This window comes from Oncorhynchus tshawytscha, linkage group LG09, assembly GCF_018296145.1.
Source record: "Oncorhynchus tshawytscha isolate Ot180627B linkage group LG09, Otsh_v2.0, whole genome shotgun sequence".
NCBI classification, from domain to species: Eukaryota; Metazoa; Chordata; class Actinopteri; order Salmoniformes; family Salmonidae; genus Oncorhynchus; species Oncorhynchus tshawytscha.
In genome coordinates, this window is record NC_056437.1 from 78,042,712 (window position 1) to 78,064,145 (window position 21,434).

At 42.0% G+C, this 21,434-nt stretch overlaps 3 protein-coding genes across 6 annotated transcripts; 2 read left to right on the forward strand and 1 right to left on the reverse strand.

The window, feature by feature from the left end:
* The first annotated feature begins 270 nt into the window (after positions 1–270).
* Positions 271–6,991, forward strand: LOC112258779 (SWI/SNF-related matrix-associated actin-dependent regulator of chromatin subfamily E member 1). 4 transcript variants are annotated; one of them, XM_024433350.2, is made up of 12 exons: positions 271–418; positions 794–968; positions 2,336–2,387; positions 2,578–2,621; positions 3,043–3,141; positions 3,960–4,052; positions 4,414–4,545; positions 4,650–4,821; positions 4,919–5,091; positions 5,169–5,270; positions 5,547–5,811; positions 6,026–6,991. In XM_024433350.2, the coding sequence occupies exons 3-12, from the start codon at positions 2,381–2,383 to the stop codon at positions 6,244–6,246; spliced, it is 1,308 nt and encodes a 435-aa protein (XP_024289118.1). In that variant the 5' UTR covers positions 271–418; positions 794–968; positions 2,336–2,380; the 3' UTR covers positions 6,247–6,991. The 4 variants fall into 4 exon arrangements, with proteins under 4 accessions (XP_024289118.1, XP_024289122.1, XP_024289121.1 ...); XM_024433354.2 differs by having other exon boundaries at positions 3,960–4,040; XM_024433352.2 differs by lacking the exon at positions 271–418 and adding an exon at positions 478–708.
* Positions 6,992–7,252: 261 nt separating this feature from the next.
* Positions 7,253–14,815, forward strand: LOC112258778 (von Willebrand factor C domain-containing protein 2-like). The gene is made up of 3 exons (XM_024433349.2): positions 7,253–7,666; positions 8,107–8,236; positions 13,066–14,815. The coding sequence occupies exons 1-3, from the start codon at positions 7,253–7,255 to the stop codon at positions 13,305–13,307; spliced, it is 786 nt and encodes a 261-aa protein (XP_024289117.2). The 3' UTR covers positions 13,308–14,815.
* A 213-nt stretch (positions 14,816–15,028) lies between these two features.
* Positions 15,029–18,059, reverse strand: LOC112258777 (60S ribosomal protein L23). The gene is made up of 5 exons (XM_024433348.2): positions 17,955–18,059; positions 16,738–16,821; positions 16,293–16,421; positions 15,933–16,046; positions 15,029–15,158 (listed from the first exon to the last, which is right to left on the reverse strand). Exons 1-5 carry the CDS (start codon positions 17,965–17,967, stop codon positions 15,076–15,078), a joined length of 423 nt encoding a protein of 140 aa, XP_024289116.1. The 5' UTR covers positions 17,968–18,059; the 3' UTR covers positions 15,029–15,075.
* Between the last annotated feature and the right edge of the window lie 3,375 nt (positions 18,060–21,434).

Below are 21,434 nucleotides of genomic sequence, written 5' to 3' on the forward strand. Positions count from 1 at the left end.
CTGTGCATCTGTGTGCACAGAAGTGTAAGAAAGACAAGAGGTGAAACATTTGTGTGAAACATCTTGAGGAGGGGAGGACAATCAGGATAAGATCATCTGTCTGTGCTTGAACTTCCATAACGGTACGGGATTGAGAGCTGACCCAATATCAGTTTTGTTTTATCTTTGCTCAAGCCATGAGCAAGGAGGGCAGCCATACAATACCTAAAAGCAGTCTGCATAAAATCAGTAGCGGTGTTCTGCAGCCACCTAGCGGTAAGCAAAGATTAAGCATATTAACTCACTGGGTGCAAATCAGCGGTTCCTCTCCGAAACAGTAGACGGCGTGTTCTACGAAATCGTGTTTTAATCCGCAGTTATTCACCAGCGAAAAAAAATTACAGACGCGCTTTTGAGGGAACAAAGAAAGGAGCTCGGGGTGAGTTAATTTTCAAGTGTAGATCCTTTCGATAGTTTTGCATTTTACTTTTCGAAAAGGTCAGATGAAGGTGGAGATCATTTCACAACTGAATAGAATTGTATTTTCATTCAAACCAAATACAATCTGCATTTACTTTCAAGCAAGGTTTAGCTAACGTTCGCTAGCTAACTGTGACTCCTTTCATAGACGCTAAGTGCTTTAGCGCATATTAACGATAGCTTCTGACCAGGGTAGGTTTTGTTAAGAGCCCCGACGCCTGCTCTAAACATTAACACGCATCGCTTGCGGTACGTTTTTGTAAACTTGTCTTTCATATCAGCGATAAATAATTGAAAGAACTAAAGGTTAAATTGCTACACCTTTTTTTTATAGGGTTGGTGTTCCCACAAGGCCATATCTCCAGCTCTTGTTTACGGAAGCCAGACAGAAAACATAGGCGGCCACCTGTGCTAATGAGCTATCTAGCTTGCTTCGAACACCTGGCTGTACGCAACAGTGGGGAGGAAGTGTAGTTCTTCAACTGGAGAAACAACTTCTGTGCAATACTGTAAGTGTTTATTTTTTATTTGAAAGTTTATTTCTCACTGATATGAAATAAGGGGCATATCAGCATATGTTTAGAAAATCGGTTTTGAAGGAGTGGCTATTGACTTTATCTAACAGTTAAAACACAGCTTCGGAATTGTAGTTCACATGGAGCCAAATGTGGGCGAATGTAAACCTCTGAAAACCTTACATATGGAAAGGGGTTTAAGGGCTAGCTAACCGTAACTGTTAGCTGTTGTCGTTAACTCTGCTTACTAGATTCGCTAGCTAGCTACATTCTGTAACTTTGCTAGTTTGGAAGTTTAATTAACGTTAGCGTATGTTGAGATCACGTCCTTTACGTAGCTAGTTTCAACCTAGAATGATTTAACTATAGTTACTGTCGCTATCCCACTCTGCGGCTAGCACTCTTACTAGCCACTTCTCGACATTTTCCAACCATTGTGTCATCACATTGGCATTGTCGGGTAGATTCACACACACTGGTATCTTGTACATGTCTCTAGTCAATTACAAATATCTTAGCATTGCAATTGGTTAGTAAATCAATATAAGTGTTAAACGCCTGACGCAATTTTGACGTCAACAAAATAAGTTAGGCCGGTTTCTACCGCCTCCCTCCAGTTGCTAGTTTGTTCTGTTCACATCGCGGTGATGACAACTAAAGTTAACGTTAATTTACTTTGCTCAGTATGAGGCTCTGCGTTCATGACTAGCTTCACTAAACTTTATTAATTTATGAAAGTAAAGATGTTGCTAGGGTTCTAGAGAACGTGTTTATGAAAATAAAGATGTTGCTAGGGTTCTAGAGAACGTGTTTATGAAAATAAAGATGTTGCTAGGGTTCTAGAGAACGTGTTTATGAAAATAAAGATGTTGCTAGGGTTCTAGAGAACGTGTTTATGAAAATAAAGATGTTGCTAGGGTTCTAGAGAACGTGTTTATGTATGCGTAGGATGCCATTAATCCCAAATACGAAATACAGTATTTTTTGTTTTTTGTTAGCATTTTCTCTACCGCCACACTACACTCTACCGCCACACTACACTCTACCGCCACACTAGGCGGTAGAGAAGAGTCAATGAGTTTGCGTCGGATCTGCCGAGATGCATGAGTGGACGAAAGCTAGTCTGTCAGTATAGAAACTGCTTTAAATTAGTTTATTTCTTATTTTAAGGAAATGACACCATGTTTTGTATGCAGCCTACTGGTTACATTGTATTTATGGAGCCAACAACAAAGGGTGTGAATCCTACGGTCTGTTTCCCAGATGCCATAATCTTTAAATCTCTTGCACTGGGCGGCACTAGCCGTTTTTGACATTGGTATTATTATTTGCCTATAACAAGCTCAATGTTTTTATTACAGCGCCAATGACGAGAATAGCTTGAAATCCACAATTCCTCAGCCAAGATGTCAAGTAAGTAGATATTTATGTCATTTTGTTTTGAATTGGGGTGGCAGGTAGCCTGGGGCCAATACAACTGACATGTAGGTTTAGATACAGGTTAAACGCTAACTGCATTATAGAGCTTAATGATACAGGGAGTCCAATTTACTCTTTTTGTTTTGGTATGTCTAAACTTTGTCTTAACATTTATTTTACACAGAAAGGCCATCATATGCACCTCCCCCCACCCCAGCCCCCACAACTGTAAGTATCACATACCATCCAACATCAGTCCTCCCATTTTCTCCCAATGCCAGGGGAGTGGGTCTTCTATACAATCAACATGAGCTCAGTAATGTACTGTTGTGCTGCCGGACCGCACAGACATATTAGCGCAGGATGTTCTGTCAATACATTTGCAAGTATGTGGCTCACAGACAAACATTTCCCTTCATCTAAATCACATGCTGCTATACATTTTGAACATCAATAGATGGAAGTAGAACTGGCTGTTTACCTCCCTCTTTGCTATCTTTTTATTTTGTGATGCTCCTATGACAGAAATAAGCCAATGACTATGCGCTGCTTTAAATCATTACCCCCAAAATCCTTTTCATTTTTTGTTGTCCCTCCCCCTTGTTTGTGTCATTTCTCATTTGTGTTTTGTCTCATTTGTCTCCATCAGCAAGTGCCCAACACCCCTGGGTTTGTGGGGTACAACCCATACAGCCATCTGGCCTACAACAACTACAGGCTGGGAGGGAATACCGGCAGCAACAACAGGGTAATGGTAGGACCAATGCCATCCAGGGCTAGAGCCCAAGGAGAAAGGCTGGCTATTCCCTGAGTGAGACAAGGATAATTGGGAGAAAAGGGAAATGAGTTTTTGGTACAACAATAGAATGGTGAAGAGAAAAAAAAATTATATATATATATATATTCAACATGCAGGAAAGGATACATTTGGGGGGGATAAATGGTACAACAAAAACAGCTGCTGGCCGTGGTCAAGTGAGGTCAGTAATTGCCCCAAAGTCCTCCTATAATCTTCTGTAAAACTAACACGATCATCTTACTCCAACTGATTTGATGCTCTGCTTGATGACCCACCGACCACATGTGATTGTTTGTTCGAAGTGTCACCAGCTCCCCTCATCTTGTCCCACTCCTTGATGCAAAAGCATTTCATGTTAGAGCAGTTGCACCTCTGCCATGCCCCTCCCCTGCTTGTACAGCCTGCTAGGGAGCAGCAGCATGTTGCCCCGTCCATCCAAGGCTCATGACTTGGCATGTCAGAGGTTCATACTGGTTGGTGTTTTAATCACAAGGCAGCCAAAACTGATAGCAGTATTCATTTGAATTATAGCCCTCAACACTGAGAGGGCAATATTTTGTCCTCTACATACCAGCTATGCATGAAACACTATCCAAAAAATAAGGTGCAGGATTTTGGAATGAGTCTCCTTAAGCGCTTCACTTAAAGCAGATTGTCATTTTCAGTTGTGGCCCTGCCCCTTCTTCATAGTAGTACATAAGTGCTTTCTGTAATAACTATGTCCGTTGGTTTGACCTATTGATATTTTCTTTGGCTCTCTTTCCCAGAATTCCTCAGGAATCACTGTTCCCAAGCCGCCCAAACCGCCAGACAAGCCGCTGATGCCCTACATGCGGTACAGCCGGAAGGTAAGCAGGAAGGTAAGACACCCACGGTGTCTACTTTTACTGCTTGTACAGGGGGTCGCCCAGCCAACCGTCTGGATGGCCGGGGACCCCACTGTTGATGACCCCGGGTGGTATGTTCCTCACATCTTACCCCCTCTGGATTGGAGGTCGGAGACAGCTGAGTTACACCACCATCTGGATCCACTCCTCTTCAACACCTGTCTTCATTGTTGATTCTGTCTGTCCTGGTTTCTGTGTGACCTATTGTGCTTGCTTTCCCTTTGTCTCCTCCAAATCAAATCTTTCTCTCCCTCTTTCTTCCTCTTGTGTATTTATATACATTTTCTGGCTTAGTTGCTGCTCTGTGTTGACCATGGTGTCTCCTTTTTGCCAGGTCTGGGACCAAGTCAAAGCCTCCAATCCGGATCTGAAATTATGGGAGATTGGAAAGATTATTGGTGGCATGTGGAGGGACCTCACTGAAGAGGAGAAGCAGGATTACTTGAACGAATATGAAGCGGAAAAGGTGAGGGCAGTTGGGAGCTTCAGGTTTCCAATGCCCTAGCTATTTTGCCTTGGGTAAATGAGTCAAGTCTTTTCACCGAGATTTTATAACTACTGCCTCTATAGATTGAGTACAACGACTCCCTGAAGGCCTACCACAACTCACCGGCTTACCTGGCCTACATCAATGCCAAGAACCGTGCCGAGGCGGCTCTGGAGGAGGAGAGCAGACAGCGGCAGACCCGCGTTGAGAAGGGAGAACCTTACATGAGCATCCAGCCTGCTGAAGACCCAGATGGTAATGGCCTGGGGACTAGAAATTCTGTCTCTCCTGTACCTTTTTTTTTTTGTTTATCCATGTGTGTATTGAAAGCCAACGTTTGTCCTTTCTGTAGACTATGACGATGGGTTCTCCATGAAGCACACGGCCACCGCTCGCTTCCAGAGGAACCACCGGCTCATCAGTGACATCCTCAGTGAGATTGTGGTGCCAGATGTGCGCTCTGTCGTCACCACTGCACGCATGCAAGTCCTCAAGCGCCAGGTCCAGTCCCTCATGGTGCACCAGGTAAGCAAAGCTAGTGGAAAACACACACTGGACTGCAATCACAAAATAGTCTGGTTTGACACTGTTCCTTTCCACAGAGGAAGCTGGAAGCAGAGCTGCTGCAAATCGAGGACCGGCACCAGGACAAGAAGAGGAGATTCCTGGAGACGACAGACTCCTTCAACAGTGAGCTCAAACGGGTATGTGCCCCCACCCCACAGTGTCCAAAATGAGAATCACCTCATACAAAGTGCAGCAGCTGATAGCCTTAGTCTTTTTTTTTTCTTTTTTTCTTTTGTACTAGTGAAGATCATTTGTTTACTTTTATCAGCAGCTGAGATGATAGGTTTGTATTCTGTGCCACTCTGTTGCTGTTCGAGTTTGTCTTTGTAGCTCTGGTGTGTTGTACAAAAGTCGGATTTGTCGTAACTGCTCAAAGCTGCAGTGTCTAAAACTAGATGTTTGTCTGTGTGTAGCTGTGCGGTCAGAAGGTGGAGGTAGACATGGAGAAGCTGGCAGCAGAGATTGCTGTGGCAGAGGAGACTGCTAGGCGGCGGGCGGAGGAGAGGGAGAAGGAAGCGGCGGAGCAGGCAGAGAAGGCGGCCCAGGAACAGCAAGAGCAGCAGCAGGCAGCAGCAGCCTCCGCTTCATCTACCCTGCCCATCACTGAACAGAACAACACCACCCCACCAACCATAGAGAACAAGGAGGACCAGGACAAGCCAACTCCTATGGAGACCGGTCAGTCATACCAACATCTCACTAACACTAACTACAGCATTTTCTCTATTGTTATTTCAGTAACTTGCTGTTTGGAGTAAGAAAAAGCCTGATACAAGTAGTGCTTTTATTGCAGTAACATGTTAACCGTTGTGGCATTGACTGAGCATTGTGATCAATGATCATTACAATCTACACAGTCACTTGACCTACACACTTTCCTCCTTTCCTTCAGAAGAGACTCCTGCATCAGAGCCATCTAAGACCCATCCTGAGGCTGAGGAGGGCACACCTGCTGCAGAGAAGCAGCAGGGCCCGTCGGTGGAGAGCGTCACGGACGAGGGAACTAGTGACAGTACTGCCCCATCCGAGAGCAGCACCGGACCCCCTGCAGACCCCCCTGCTTCAGCTGAACCTGCCCCAGAGGAACGCCCAGCCAGCCAGCCCTCCCAATAACATCTATGTAGAAGGGCACACCTCTCTCTGAGCACACCCTCAACCTGTAGACTAGGGTCATGCTTTGTGGGCACAGTGTTGCATATCAAAAATATTAGAATGTATAGAAGTGATTTCATGGGTAGAGATGTCCATAGTTTTGTACATTCTGTGTGTTATTTGCGATGTCGTGCAACCCTGTGCCCATTTAAATATGACCCTGTGATGTTCTTCCACCATCCCCACACTCAGTTTGTGTGTTTGACATTTCTATTGAGCTTATGGATTTCTGGATTCATACCACAAGCCAACCGTTCCTCTTTAGCTATTGGCGTTGATAGAACAGGGAGGGGCCTAGGCCTAATTTATTCCATACCCAATTGACAATGGTTTTTAAAATGCTGTTTTTGTTGCCTATTTTTTTAAATCTAACTTTTAGTTAGTAATCAATATGGTGTGGACTGTTAGTGATGGATTAAATTCAGAATTCATATGAAATGGCCAGTCCTTCAATATCACCTATTATATCACAACAAATGGATAATTTGTGAACTGTTTTACATGAGCTGTTTGCAACTGCACAGCTGTGTCAAACCCTGTTGCTGTGTATCACCACTAGAGAAATGGTCAGGATGAACTTCAGATAAAACCTCACGCATTCAAATGACTGTTTTTACTTGAATTTGAGTAATTTTAGTATGCCTCTGCAATTTGCATATTTTTTTGTACTGTCAAGCCTCTTGCCCAAATAAAAGTAATTTCTGTCTTTCTGACTTCTGGTTTATTTCAAATGTTTTATTGTCTTTCTCTAGATGTAGGCCTATGATTGCTTCGACTGCCCAGTCAATTATAACTCAGCATTGTAATTTTGATATCGACAATGTATTATCAAACATTCTTTAATTATTTCAAATTGGGGGGAAAATGGTCTGACTTTTGTACTACTACTGTGAGTAAAATCTCGTTGGCCATTGGGGAGTGTGGTTGCATGCCCACTTTTCTTGCCTCGTCGCCTTCTCTACCATCCATGCGTCGTCACACCTCTTGGAGGGAGCACCAGACGGTCACAGTGCAGATATCAGGAATGATGAACAGCCGCGCGCTTTGCCTCTACATCGCGCTCCTCTACCCGATTCCCAAAACATTGACGGAATACTCAACCAATACTGACTCGGAGTACGAGTTTGGGGATTACCGGGGCAAGTGGTGCTTAGACGACCACGGATTTGTGTATAGCATCGGGGAGGTGTACTATCCCAGTCCATCTGCTTGTCCGTGCACCTGCACTGAAGACGGACCCGTGTGCATACGACCCAAGTGTCCTCGCATTCATCCTCGATGTACGCGGATTAAATACAAGTCCTGCTGTCCAGTGTGTGAGGCAGTTAGCAAAGTGTGTGCATATGGTGGCAAAATGTACAGAATATTCGAGGAATTCAGGGTGAGATTTATTTTTAAAAGAAACATGACAAAATATGCTCCATCTACTTTAAGTGACTGTGTACATTATCCAAGGTTGGACCTTTGATTTGTTTATTATACTGTATTATACTCAATGTCAAAGCAGTGTTTTTTGTGTGTCTAGCCTGATGGTGAAGATGGGGACATTGGTTATTGATTAATTGCATGAGAGATGTAGGCCTATTGTCAAGTGTAATCATAACAGTACTCTCCATCAACAAGGGGGTCATGTGGGGGTCAGCAGTTGAGATGGCAATTGAAAACAGTATTCAGGTATTACATTGATGCATGCTACAATAGGTTTCTCAAGTATTATGCTTCCTTCCAAATGACAGGAGAACACAGAGTTTAACTTTAGAGAGAATGAAAGTGAGTGTGGTAGAAAATATGTCTAAAGGTGTGTCTAACCTCCTGTTTCAGTTGTCACGCTGTGAGAGATGTCGTTGTGAGCCCAACAGGGAGGTGTATTGTTCCATCTATGACTGTCCTGCACCACACTGTGTCAACCCTACATATGAGCCCAACCACTGCTGTCCTGTCTGCTACACTGGTGAGTTCACTTCTACAAACACACAACTTTCCAACACAATTAATGGTCTCTACCCTCAGAAACACACAATTTCTTGCACACTAGTTTGCATGCTATAATGATAGCGTGGACGACATACACACACACAGATGTGTTCTGTATAATTTGACCTGAACATACAACGCAAATATACAGAGTCCATAAGCCTGGTCATACAGTTGAAGTCTGAAGTTTACATACACCTTAGCCAAATACATTTAAACTCAGTTTTTCACAATTCCTGAGATTTAATCCGAGTAAAAATTCCCTGTTTTAGGTCCGTTAGGATCACCACTTTATTTTAAGAATGTGAAATGTCAGAATAATAGTAGAGAAAATTATTTATTTCCGCTTTTATTTTATCACATTCCCAATGGGTCAGAAGTTTACATACACTCAATTAGTATTTGGTAGCATTGCCTTTAAATTGTTTAACTTGGGTCAAACGTTTCAGGTAGCCTTCCACAAGCTTCCCACAATAAATTTGGTGAATTTTGGCCCATTCCACCTGACAGAGCTGGTCTAACTGAGTCAGGTTTGTAGGCCTCCTGGCTCGCACACACTTTTTCAGTTCTGCCCACAAATTTTCTATGGGATTGAGATCAGGGCTTTGTGATGGCCACTCCAATACCTTGACTTTGTTGTCCTTAAGCCATTTTGCCACAACTTTGGAAGTATGCTTGGGGTCAACTTAGTGTATGTAAACTTCTTTATATTGTAAACTTCTTTATATTTATATTGTGATATAGGGAATATAAGTGAAATAATCTGTCTGTAAACAATTGTTGGAAAAATTACTTGGGTCATGCACAAAGTAGATGTCCTAACCGACTTGCCAAAACCTTAGCATGATAACAAGAAATTTGTGGAGTGGTTGAAAAACAAGTTTTAATGACTCCAACCTAAGTGTATGTAAACTTCCGACTTCAACTGTATGTAACTCAAGCATTTGCTGCACCTGCTATAACACCTGCTTAGTTAACTGTGTATGCGACCAATAAACATTGATTTGATTTCAACCATCAATAATTAGCTTTGACACAGCTGCAGCTCTTCTTATGTAATGTTTACGATGGCAGTAGTTGGCCGCTGCCCCCAGTTGGAGTCTAAGGTCATCAATATCTTCAGGGTTTCTTTAATCACTGCTCCACTGCACTGGTACCATCTGTACTGTGCGTTCAACATGATATGTGCATCATATTCATAACAAGCTCAATTATTAGTTAGAGTCAAGCCAAGGAGTTTTGGAAATATTTCAAATATTTAGTCACTGATGTGGGATCCAAGCATCCTTAGAACTAAACCAAGGAATTCAGCATTGCACAGATTACATAACTGAATGTAGACACTGGATAAAGAGGGATGTAATCAAACTGCTCGATAGTGCTCTGTCCAACACAGGAATAGTAACTAGCCCCCAGCCTGGTGGGATAGTGGGGCATGAGGCCAGCCATCCAACAGCAGGCAGCAAAGGAACAGCTTGTGTGTGTGCCGTATATAGTTCAATCAGTAAATCAATCACATTTATTTATAAAGCCCTTTTACATCAACAGTTATCACAAAGTGCTTATACAGAAACCCAGTCTAAAACCCCAAAGAGCAAGCAATGCAGATGTAGACTGAACACAAATATAAACACAACATCTAAAGTGTTGATTCCATGTTTCATGAGCTGAAAAAAAAAAATAGGACAAAACACACATCACAACAAAAAAGACACCACAACACTAAATAACACAACACTACAATATCCAGCTACTTCGCAAACCCATTGAAGAGGAGTGGGACAACATTCCACAGGCCACAATCAACAGCCTGATCAACTTTATGCGAAGGAGATGTGTCGCGCTGCATGAGGAAAATGGTGGTCACCCCAGATACTGACTGGTTTTCTGATCCACTCTCCCACCTTTTTTTTATGTATCTGTGACCAACAGATGCATATCTGTATTCCCAGTCGTGAAATTCATAGATTAGGGCATAATGAATTTATTTCAATTGACTGCTTTCCTTATATGAACTGTAACTCAGTAAAATCTTTGAAATTGTTGCATGTTGCGTTTATATATTTTTTCAGTATATATTGGCACCCTTCCACTTTTCTTAAATAATTCCCTTTTTCTTCAATAATAAGTTGTAATTAAATATTTAAAAAGTTTGGTCTGCACACATTGAATTTTCAACATTGAAGAAGCAATTTTGTTTTTTGAAACTTAAGTTTACAATTTTAATTGAGAAAATAAAAACAAATGGCATGGACTCAATTATTAGCACCCATGAGCTTTTTATAATTATTTTTTATTTATTTAACCTTTATTTAACCAGGCAGGCCCGTTGAGAACAAGTTCTCATTTACAACTGCGACATGGCCAATATAAAGCAAAGCAGTGTGACACAAACAACAAGACAGAGTTAAACATGGAATAAATAAACGTACCGTCAATAACACAATATACATACATCTATATACAGTGTGTGCAAATGAGGTAAGTTTAGGGGGGTAAGGCAATAAATAGTCCTTAGTGCGCTGAAGTAATTACAATTTAGCAATTAAACACTGGAGTGATAGATGTGCAAAGGAGCAAAAAATAAATAACAATATGGGGATGAGCTAGTTGGATGGGCTATTTACAGATGGGCTATGTATAGGTGCAGTGATCTGTGAGCTGCTCTGACAGCTGATGCTTAAAGGTAGTGAGGGAGATATGAGTCTCCAGCTTCAGTGATTTTTGCAATTCGTTCCAGTCATTGACAGCAGAGAACTGGAAGGAAAGGCGGCCAAAGGAGGAATAGGCTTTGGGGGTGACCAGTGAAATATACCTGCTGGAGCGAGTGCTACGGGTGGGTGCTGCTATTGTGACCAGTGAGCTGAGATAAGGCGGGGCTTTACCTAGCAAAGACTTATAGATTACCTGGAGCCAGTGGGTTTGGCAACGAATATAAAGCGAGGGCCAGCCAACGAGAGCATGCAGGTCGCAGTGGTGGATAGTATATGTTGCTTTGGGGACAAAGCGAATGGCACTATGATCGACTGCATCCAATTTGCTGAGTAGAGTGTTGGAGGCTATTTTATAAATGACATCGCCAAAGTCAAGGATCGGTAGGATAGTCAGTTTTACGAGGGTATGCTTGGCAGCATGTGTAAAGGATGCTTTGTTGCGAAATAGGAAGCCGATTCTAGATTTAATTTAGGATTGGAGCGTCTGGAAGGAGAGTTTACAGTCTAACCAGACACCTAGGTATTTGTAATTGTCCACATATTCTAAGTCAGAACCGTCCAGAGTAGTGATGCTGGATGGGCGGGCAAGTGCGGGCAGCGATTGGTTGAAGAGCATGCATTTATACTTGCATTTAAGAGCAGTTGGAGGCCACAGAAGGAGAGTTGTATGGCATTGAAGCTCGTCTGGAGGTTAGTTAACACAGTGTCCAAAGAAGGGCCAGAAGTATACAGTATGGTGTCATCTGCATAGAGGTGGATCAGAGAATCACCAGCAGCAAGAGCAACATCATTGATGTATACAGAGAAAAGAGTCGGCCCAAGAATTGAACCCTGTGGCACCCCCATAGAGACTGCCAGAGGTCTGGACAACAGGCTCTCTGATTTGACACACTGAACTCTGTCTGAGAAGTAGTTGGCGAACCAGGCGAGGCAGTCATTTGAGAAACCAAGGCTGTTGAGTCAGCTCATAAGAATGTGGTGATTGACAGAGTCGAAAGCCTTGGCCAGGTCGATGAATATGGCTGCACAGTATTGTCTTTTATTGATGGTGGTTATGATATCGTTTAGGACCTTGAGCGTGGCTGAGATGCACCCATGACCAGCTCGGAAACCAGATTGCATAGCGGAGAAGGTACGGTGATATTCAAAATGGTCGGTGATCTGTTTGTTAACTTGGCTTTCGAAGACCTTAGAAAGGCAGCTAATACTTGGGTTGCACAGCCTTTGGCCAAGAGACAGTAACTGCTGACAAACGCTTCTTGAAGCCTTCAATTAGCTCTTTTCTACTGTAAGTTTGGCCCACTCTTCAGCTGCAAACTGCTCCAATTCTGCAATGTTTGAGGGGTGCCTTCCACCAACTGCTGTTTTCAGATCTCACCATATGTTTTAGATGGAATCAGATCTGAACTCAATGCTGGCCACTCCAGAACAGTCTAGTGTTTCTTCTTGAATGATTCCTGGGTGCTTTTTGATGCGTATTTGGGTTTGTTGTCCTGCTGGAAGACCTACAACCTTCGATAGACCCAGTTTTTGTACACTGGGTTGAAACATTGGACTGATAATCTGCAGATTTCATGATGCCTTGCACATGTTCAAGGCCCCCAGCACCAGAGGCAGCAAAGCAATCCCACAGCATTATTGAAACTCCCCCATGTTTGATTGTAGGAAGTGTCTTTCTTTGAATGCTTAATTTGGTCATCAGTAAACATAGTGCTGATTTGTATTGTATTGGTCCACAGAACATTTTTTCCCAGAATTTAGGGTTGTTTAAGTGGGTTTTTGCGAAGTCCAATTGACGTTTCTTGTGTAGGGAATTATTTAAGAAAAGTGCAAGGGTGCCAATTTATTTAGCCACAACTGTATGTCTGCCTTTATGGATGTGTAAGTAACTCTACAAAGTATAGCATATTGGTGCTGCAAATGACAGTAGGATGATTTTAATAAGACTACAGAAGTTTCTCATTGCAATGCTGATAAAACGAGCACATTAAGTACACAATTAACTGTCTAAAACATACGGAATTCACATTTAAGGTGACATCTGATATAATATCGATTTATTTGACATAATTTTTCTGCATCCTGCCTACAGGGCCCAATTGTTTTGTGGGCGACAGAGTGATCTCGGCAGGGGAGCGGGTGGAGATAGACAAGCAGACTGTGTGTTACTGCACCTACCGGGACGGCACCTGGCAGATGCACCCCCATGCCACCTGCGAGCAACGCCCGCTGCCGGACCCCGATCTCAACCCCAGCCCCTCTGAGCCCCCCGAGGAAGACGAGACCAAGCAGATGGACAGGGACTTCCGCCCCAGGCTGGACTGGATCCCGTGAGCAGGCAGGAGGGTGGGTGTGAGAGGGTAATAGTGCGCCAAGGGGAAACGGGGAGATGATGGGGCAGGTTGTTTTCCGTGCCCTGCTGAGTGCAGTCTGCATAGGGCTTAGGGCCAGGGATGACCTACACCACATTATACAACCACAATAACATTACTAGCTAGTAGTGTTTATGCAATATTATATACAACTTTGCACACAGGGACAATGTATGGTGCACATTCAAGACAATACACAACTATAACATATAGTTTGTTGAAATTAATTTGTCTCATTTTCCTTCACTTGCAGTAGTCTGGTTTTGTCATCAAAGGGCTGGTGTAAGTGGACACTTAGAGATGGTGGCAACATTCACCCTTTTATTAATCTCAGGTTTACACTAGTGCACATTAACATTGCACTGTATATTTCTCTTTGACTACGGTTTCTTTACTAACTTAAAGATATCCATTGTAGATTGTTCTAATGCTGAAATGGAAATGTTCCTTTTTCTGTATGCAAATTGACTTGTGGTTCTATGAAGTGTAGCTTTGATTGGCATATTATCAAATAAACATCAGGAAACGTATGTATCAAGCGTCTCAGATTCAAGTGGCAATTTAGGATCAGTTTTGCCTTTAATAGATTACAACGAATATAAGATTACATGGATAAGGGGCCCTGACCCATCAACCCTCCTACGGAGACGCTTGATACGGACCCAGTTGAATGAATGACAATGTCCCATCCTTATACTTGTTTACATGCAGGCAAGCTCCTAATCCAGGGGTAGGTAACCCTGTTCCTGGAGTGCAATAAGTACTGCAGGGTTTTGTTCCAACTAGGCACCACATGACCAATTGATCAGTTCAGCGATTGCCCAAATTCAACACACCTGGTCTTCCAGGTTAGTTAAATCAAAAACAATGAAGTGACTGTGGCACTACAAGACCAGGATTACCTACCCCACCCTACACTTTTCCCTGGACAAGGATTCTATCAGATCTCAGGGCTCTTGGCAAAGTTTCTTACATGATTGTTAACTTTTATTTGTCTTGCCTTCTAGGTTACCCACTTGGTCATTTTGTAAAGATATATTATTTTCTGGTACATGTACCCATCTCGTTATTAAATACAATTTGTTTTTGTGTGGGCCTTCTTGTTCTATACTCTTAAGGTGGCCCATTCATCATATCCCTCAAAGGAAACTTAATTTAGGCTCTTAGATGAGCAACCTCCTGCAAAATGGATTTGTATTTTCAGCCATGAAGATAAATTCTCCATAAATAATTTACCTCTGCTATCCATAATTTACTCATCCATTAACATTGACAAGTTATCAAATATATCCTGACGTGAACCACAATTCACTGGCCCCTTTTGACAATTTTTGGGCTCCAGAATTGTACAGCAGTCTAAGAGACTGCATCTCAGTGCTAGACATGCCACTACAGACCCTGGGTAAATCACAGGCTGTATCACAACCAGCCGTGATCAAGAGTCCCATAGGGCGGCGCACAATTTACCCAGTGTCGTTAGGGGAGGGTTTGGCCGGGGTAGGCAGTCATTGTAAAATATCAATTTGTTCTTAACTGACTTGCCTAGATAAATAAAAGGTAAAAAGAAAAGCTGTGTTAATATTGTTGAATGTGCTCCTGTTCATACACCCAGTGAGACTAACAGATGTATACAGTAGATACTGTGTAATTTTACATTGCGTTGGGATTTTGCAAACAGGACACTGACTTTACAACGGTTTTTATTGAAAACAACAAGCCAGGGTCAAGGATCACGCTATGCTGCCAGCATTTGAAGCAATCCTGGGCCACAGGTCTGCACATTCCTTGGCCACCGGACCTGTGATGGCCGAACCTGTAACACAGAAGAGAAATTTAACCCACAACAAAAATGAGATAAAATAGTGGATAAGATGCCTTTGGCCTTGCATCAGAGCAGTAACATTTCACTCTCTGCAGATCTGCCACTTACAATGTGAACACAAGAAAACTAGAGACTCAATTTGACTGTATCGTCTTGATTTGAACATCCACACTTTACTTTGGTTGTTGACGAACAATTCACTACCTTTTCAAGGTCAATTCCTATAATGTTACCTAGAAAATAACCCCACTTGGCATTGTAAAAATCAAAATATGATATGAGATTCTCTACCCATCTCCCCAAGTGAACTTGAAAGGAAGGGACAGGTGTGCATACCAATCCAATGTTTTTAAATCAACGACTGAGTGAGGACGTACACACTTCCAGGAGAAAGGTAGAGAATCACACTGCTGCCATTATTTCACTATATCTAAATGTATTCAAAAGGATGACCACTATCCAGTGAACAAATGTTTCATCACTGATTGAGATTGGTCAGCCAAAATGAGACTGCCATCTCACCCACAGTGATGATCTTACTATCCCCTTCTTCGACAACTCACCGAGCTACTGACCAGACAAAGCAAGTGCTTTATGAAGGGGTGTCATTTATAATTCGCAACAAAATATTAGAAAATAAAATGTAGTACTCAAAATCCACATCCAGAATTTGAAAAGCACCCAAAGAAACCCAACCAAAAACATCCTTATGAAGAACCTTCATGACCTGGGATGGGGGACCAAAGACTCAAAATCCCAACTCACCTTTCATTTCTCCTTTGACATTCACTATGACCCCCGCATTGTCTTCAAAGTAGAGAAACACGCCATCCTTTCGCCGATACGACTTCCGCTGCCGTATCACAACCGCAGGATGCACTGTGGGAAAGAGGAAGACTATCAGAATCCAGCAACCTGACATAACTCACATCGCTACACTGTTGATTTTCACCATTCAGTTAAACGATTGGTCTGGGACTACTACTGTACTGAAAACTACAAGTCATTTTAAAGACCAATCAAATTACTATGCCAACCACCATTAGCAAACCACCATAATCTCTTGATTAGCTAGTTCCAGTTCATCCTATTCTAGTAATTGAATACAGAATGCAGAACACTCACCCTTTTTTCTGAGTTCTGGTTTGCCTTTCTTGACAGTGGCCATGACCATGTCACCCACACCAGCAGCGGGCAGACGGTTCAAACGTCCCTTGATGCCCTTGACAGAGATGATGTACAGGTTCTTGGCACCTGGTGAGAAAGGGGGAAGATGGTGAATATATGACAGGTTGGAGATGGTTCCACTGCCCAGGCTTGATTCAAGGTACAGATCCTTGTAGGCCATTTCAAGACAAGGTTGAAATACATGACATGTTCCATCACTGATTGAGACTGCTCAGCCAAAATGAGACTGCCATCTCACCCACAGTGATGATGTTTCTATACCCTTTCGACAACTCGCCGAGCTATTGACCAGACAAAGCAAGTGCTTTTAAGGTTTTATATACACACACACACACACACACACATACATATATATATTCTAACAGATCTGAATGTAACATACCTGTGTTGTCAGCGCAGTTTATGACGGCGCCCACTGGGAGACCCAGCGAGATGCGAAACTTCGCCCCAGATGACCCACCACGTCCTTAAGAGAAGAGATTCCATTGAAGTAAACTTTGCATGGTGCAGAGACTGAAAGCACACTGCTTAAATCAAGCAAATATTATCCAAGTTGTTCCATCACGGATTGAGATTGTTCAGTATAGGTCGACTGCCATCTCACCCACCAGTGATGATTACTATACCCTTCTTCGACAACTCACCCAGCTACTGACCAGACAAAGCAAGTGCTTTTTGAAAGGGGTTCAACTTCACATTTCGTTATTTTCTTTTCAGATTTAAACTACTGCCAAGAACATGCAGCCACAGCACTATGTGGGGGGCATGGAACAAAAGTCACCACACAACCAAACCAAAAGGCCTCAAGATTAGAAGTGATTTAACACTGGCTAACATTACTGCTTGCACTACAGAAAGGCAGCCCATGTTGACAGTTCTACCCCTTGTCTAATGTACACCACTAGGGTAGCTTGCAAAGTAATTGTCCAGCTAGTTGTGAGTAGACTGCTGTAAGGTAAGCTAGCTAGTTAGCAATTACTTGGCCTGGGAGAAGAGTTGGAGGAAACTAGCTAGTTAGCAAGGAAAATAACGTTCTATCACAGATGGAATCAGTGCCTTTGGTTGATGTTTCGGGGGAAGTCCCCCTTTTTAAAAGTTAAAAACAATACACCATGGCTCAACTTTGCTAGCCGGGGAAACCATTGCTTACACTGCACACGTAGCTACAGTAGCTAGTCAGCCTAGGGCTTCAGCGGTGTCCATGATTTGGAGTCATGCCTTGCTTTTAGTCAGACGCTATGCTACCACGCACTGACTATAACACTCTCAAATAAGTAGTTCACCTGCCACTCATTTGTTGGACATTGTACTGGAATGGCAACTGTGCTTATACGTGAAACGGATTAGAAAATAAGCTCACCAATTCATGTATTTTAGCTAACACGCCAAAAGCTAATCAGCTAAATAACAGCAAACATGGCTTCGGTAACAAGCGCCTAAAATCATCCCTCTTAACAATGATCAGTACTTCACATTTTCAAGCCAATATGAATGACAATTAATCATAAATCGTCCATTATCCAAATAACATTATGTTCCTATGTTAGACATTCTGCAATCGGGTAGATGAATGTGGATTTTTCTTAGCAAGTCTCTTACCTCTCTTAGACATTGCTGCTAAAGGGAAAGAGGAAGACGGAAAAAGGAATCATGGGATATAAAGTTCCGCAGACATACCAGATATTTCACGTCCGGTCGATTAAGCCTATATCGCCCTCTGGTGTTGGCTACAACAGCCTACAGGTGGCGGTCATAAACAACTACCAGAGCGCCTCTGCTTTCAAAATTAAAACAAAGTAAACATTGTGCAACTTCATGTGCAATTATTTACTAATTGTCCAGTCATGAATGGCAGGGGTCACACGTGGAACACTGAAAACAGTAAAGAAAAAATGAGGTGAGTGAAACCCTATTGTGTGTATAAACGCTTGGTGGCTGACAGGGGACGCTGTATTGAAGCCCCCTTGATACTTCTCAACTGTAAAAAATAATATTTTGGGGAGCAAAATAAAAGCATGTGTTGATGTCTACATTAGTTTTTTGACATTTTACAGACACATATTACACACACCTTAAAGCATACGTTTAAATTACATTAAGTGAGCTAAACATTAAAAAAAACAAAAAAACATTTGACTTGAAAACATGTAAATACTTAAATAAATGCAATTTTGTGCTTGAAACATTTAAGTGAAATACTGTAGAATTCCATTCATTCCTGGAGGACTGCGCCTACTAGTGAGTGCCAATATGGCTTCAAAGCCTCTCAATGGCCAATACATAGAATTAGCAATCCAGGGTTTATATACACTATATACTGCTCTGGAAAAAAATTAAGAGACCACTGCAAAATGATCAGTTTCTCTGGTTTTACTATTGATAGGTATGTGTTTGGGTAAAATTAACATTTTTGTTTTATTCTATAAACTACTGACAATATTTCTCCCAAATTCCAAATATAAATAATATCATTTAGAGCATTTATTTGCAGAAACTGAAAACTGGTCAAAATAACAAAAAATATGCGTGTTGTCAGACCTTGATTAATGCATGTTTATTCAGCGCATGTGACAAATACAATTTGATTGGACTCTGGAGCAGTCGAAACGCGTTCTCTGGAGTGATGAATCATGCTTCACCATCTGGCAGTCCAACGGACGAATATGGGTTTAGCGGATGCCAGGAGTATGCTAACTGCCAGAATGCATAGTGCCAACTGTAAAGTTTGGTGGAGGATGAATAATGGTCTGGGGCTGTTCCAGTCAATGGAAATCTAAACACTACAGCATACAATTGACATTTAGATGATTCTGTGCTTCCAACTTTGTGGCAACAGTTTGGGGAAGGCCCTTTCCTGTTTCACCATGACAATGCCCCCGTGCACAAAGCGAGGTCCATACAGAAATGGTTTGTCGAGATCAGGGTGGAAGAACTTGACTGGCCTGCACAGAGCCCTGACCTCAACCCCATTAAACACATTTGGGATGAATTGGAACGCTGACTGCGAGCCAAGCCTAATCGCCCAACATCAGTGCCCGACCTCACTAATGCTCTTGTGCCTGAATGGAAGCAAGTCCCTGCAGGAATGTTCCAACATATAAGGGAAAGCTGTAATAGCTGTAATAGAGGCTGTAATAGCAGCAAAGGTACCAAATCCATATTAATGCCCATGATTTTGGAAAGAGATGTGTTGACGAGCAGGTGTACACATACTTTTAGTCACGTAGTGTACATCATTGGTGAAGACAGATGGGAAGAGGCGAAGCTTATCTTTGTTGAGAACAAAATTCAAGAGAACAGAACTAGACATAAAGGCACACAATTCATTAGACACTTGCCATCAAAAAGTATATTATGAGAAAAAGCGATATTGCCTGCTTATCTTTGAAGCCATTTCATGCAAGGATTTTATCTTTGTGAGAGGGATGATAATTATAGCAAGTGTTGATAGGAAGAATAAGGATGTGGTCTGGGTGAGAGGGGGAAAAGGATAATGGAGTTGGAGGAATATTTTAACAGTAGGAAATGAGTGAGGATGGGGAAGATATCATGTAGGAGGGAGACATGGAGGGAAAATATACCTGCTCTGTCCTCACTGTGTTTCTTAATAGTTAGAGTCAGCTAAACCCAATAAAATCCACAAAAGTTTGCGAAATCTCAAATTTGTGAACTGTGAAAACATTACCTTGGAAAAACAATGCTTTGCTTAAACATAATTACAGTACAATCTCCATGATGGAGCTACGCTAACATTAATCAAAACAGACAGTTACTTGCTAGACAGACTAGCTAGCATCTTGCAGAAAGTTATTGTGTATATAAACATCAGCTCAGTTAATTACAGAAATAATAAATACATAGTTGCTAACATACAACAATATTCTGCTTTTACTTAACTAGCTACAAGACTAATGCTTAGCAAGGCATAAAGGAGCTTACAGGGGTGATATTGTTGCAGTTTTTAGAGGAAGCTTGTTTGCTTGATACATTTGTTACTGTTTCGTTCATCGACGTCATCATGGACCACTTTCATGCGATGACAAAAACGGCCAATAGATGGCGCCAATGCGTCCTTCAATAGTAAATAAAAACGGAATGATAGCGGTTCTATGGCGGTTCCAACAGAGCCCTTATGGGTGTGAGTCGTTGGTTGGTATGAATTAATTTCACCCTTGGAAACTACATTTATAATTTTTTAGCTCTATGGTCCATCTGCAAGGTTTCTATTTTTGATGGGCATCCCAGTCATCAAGCCAGAGTCGCTGACTGTGTGTGTAGTCTCTTGTCCATTAGTCATGTGTCTTACTACACTGCCTAGTCTGATGTCACACAACCATAGCTGCTGGAATTCGTTTGGGACTATTAAAGGCCCGAGCGAGTGCACTACTTTTGTGAAATAATATATTTTTCTGAAATAAAAACATGTTTTATATATATACACATACTTTTTTTTCTCCATTGCCCCTGCTTCCCGCAGCTATGCACACAATGCAAACTCAGTCAGATGATGCAGAATACTTTTTAACATGATTTTTGCTGCCTCCCACAGGGGAAAAAACTAAGTTGGCTACATTATATGTTCACTTCTAACCCAAATCACTTTATTTGGCTCACACACTAAATTCATTTTTCCCCTAGGATAAAATGGGGCATATAAAAGGGCGTTTCTGTTTTGCCAACTCACACAGAATTTCATTATTAATAACTTATCATTATAAAACTTATTGGATAGACAAAATCTGTTGTTTAATGCTTTTTAGCCCTCACTCTACAACTTTATTAAGACAACTACCTCCCTTTTGTCTACATCCTAAAATCATTTTTACCAAATCAACTTTGCCATTTTTCAATCATTTAAATGCTGTTGTTGATAATAGCTCATTGCAGCCAGTCATATGGCTTCCTCTATCTATTCATCAGAATCTTTCTAAGACCTGTGAATGAGAGACTAGCTGCCCTCGTAATGCCCACACATAGACCCCCACCTAGTGTTCTATCTCTCTCTTTCTGTCTGTCTCTGTCTCTGTCTCTGTCTCTGTCTCTGTCTCTCTCTCTCTCTCTCTCTCTCTCTCTCTCAAT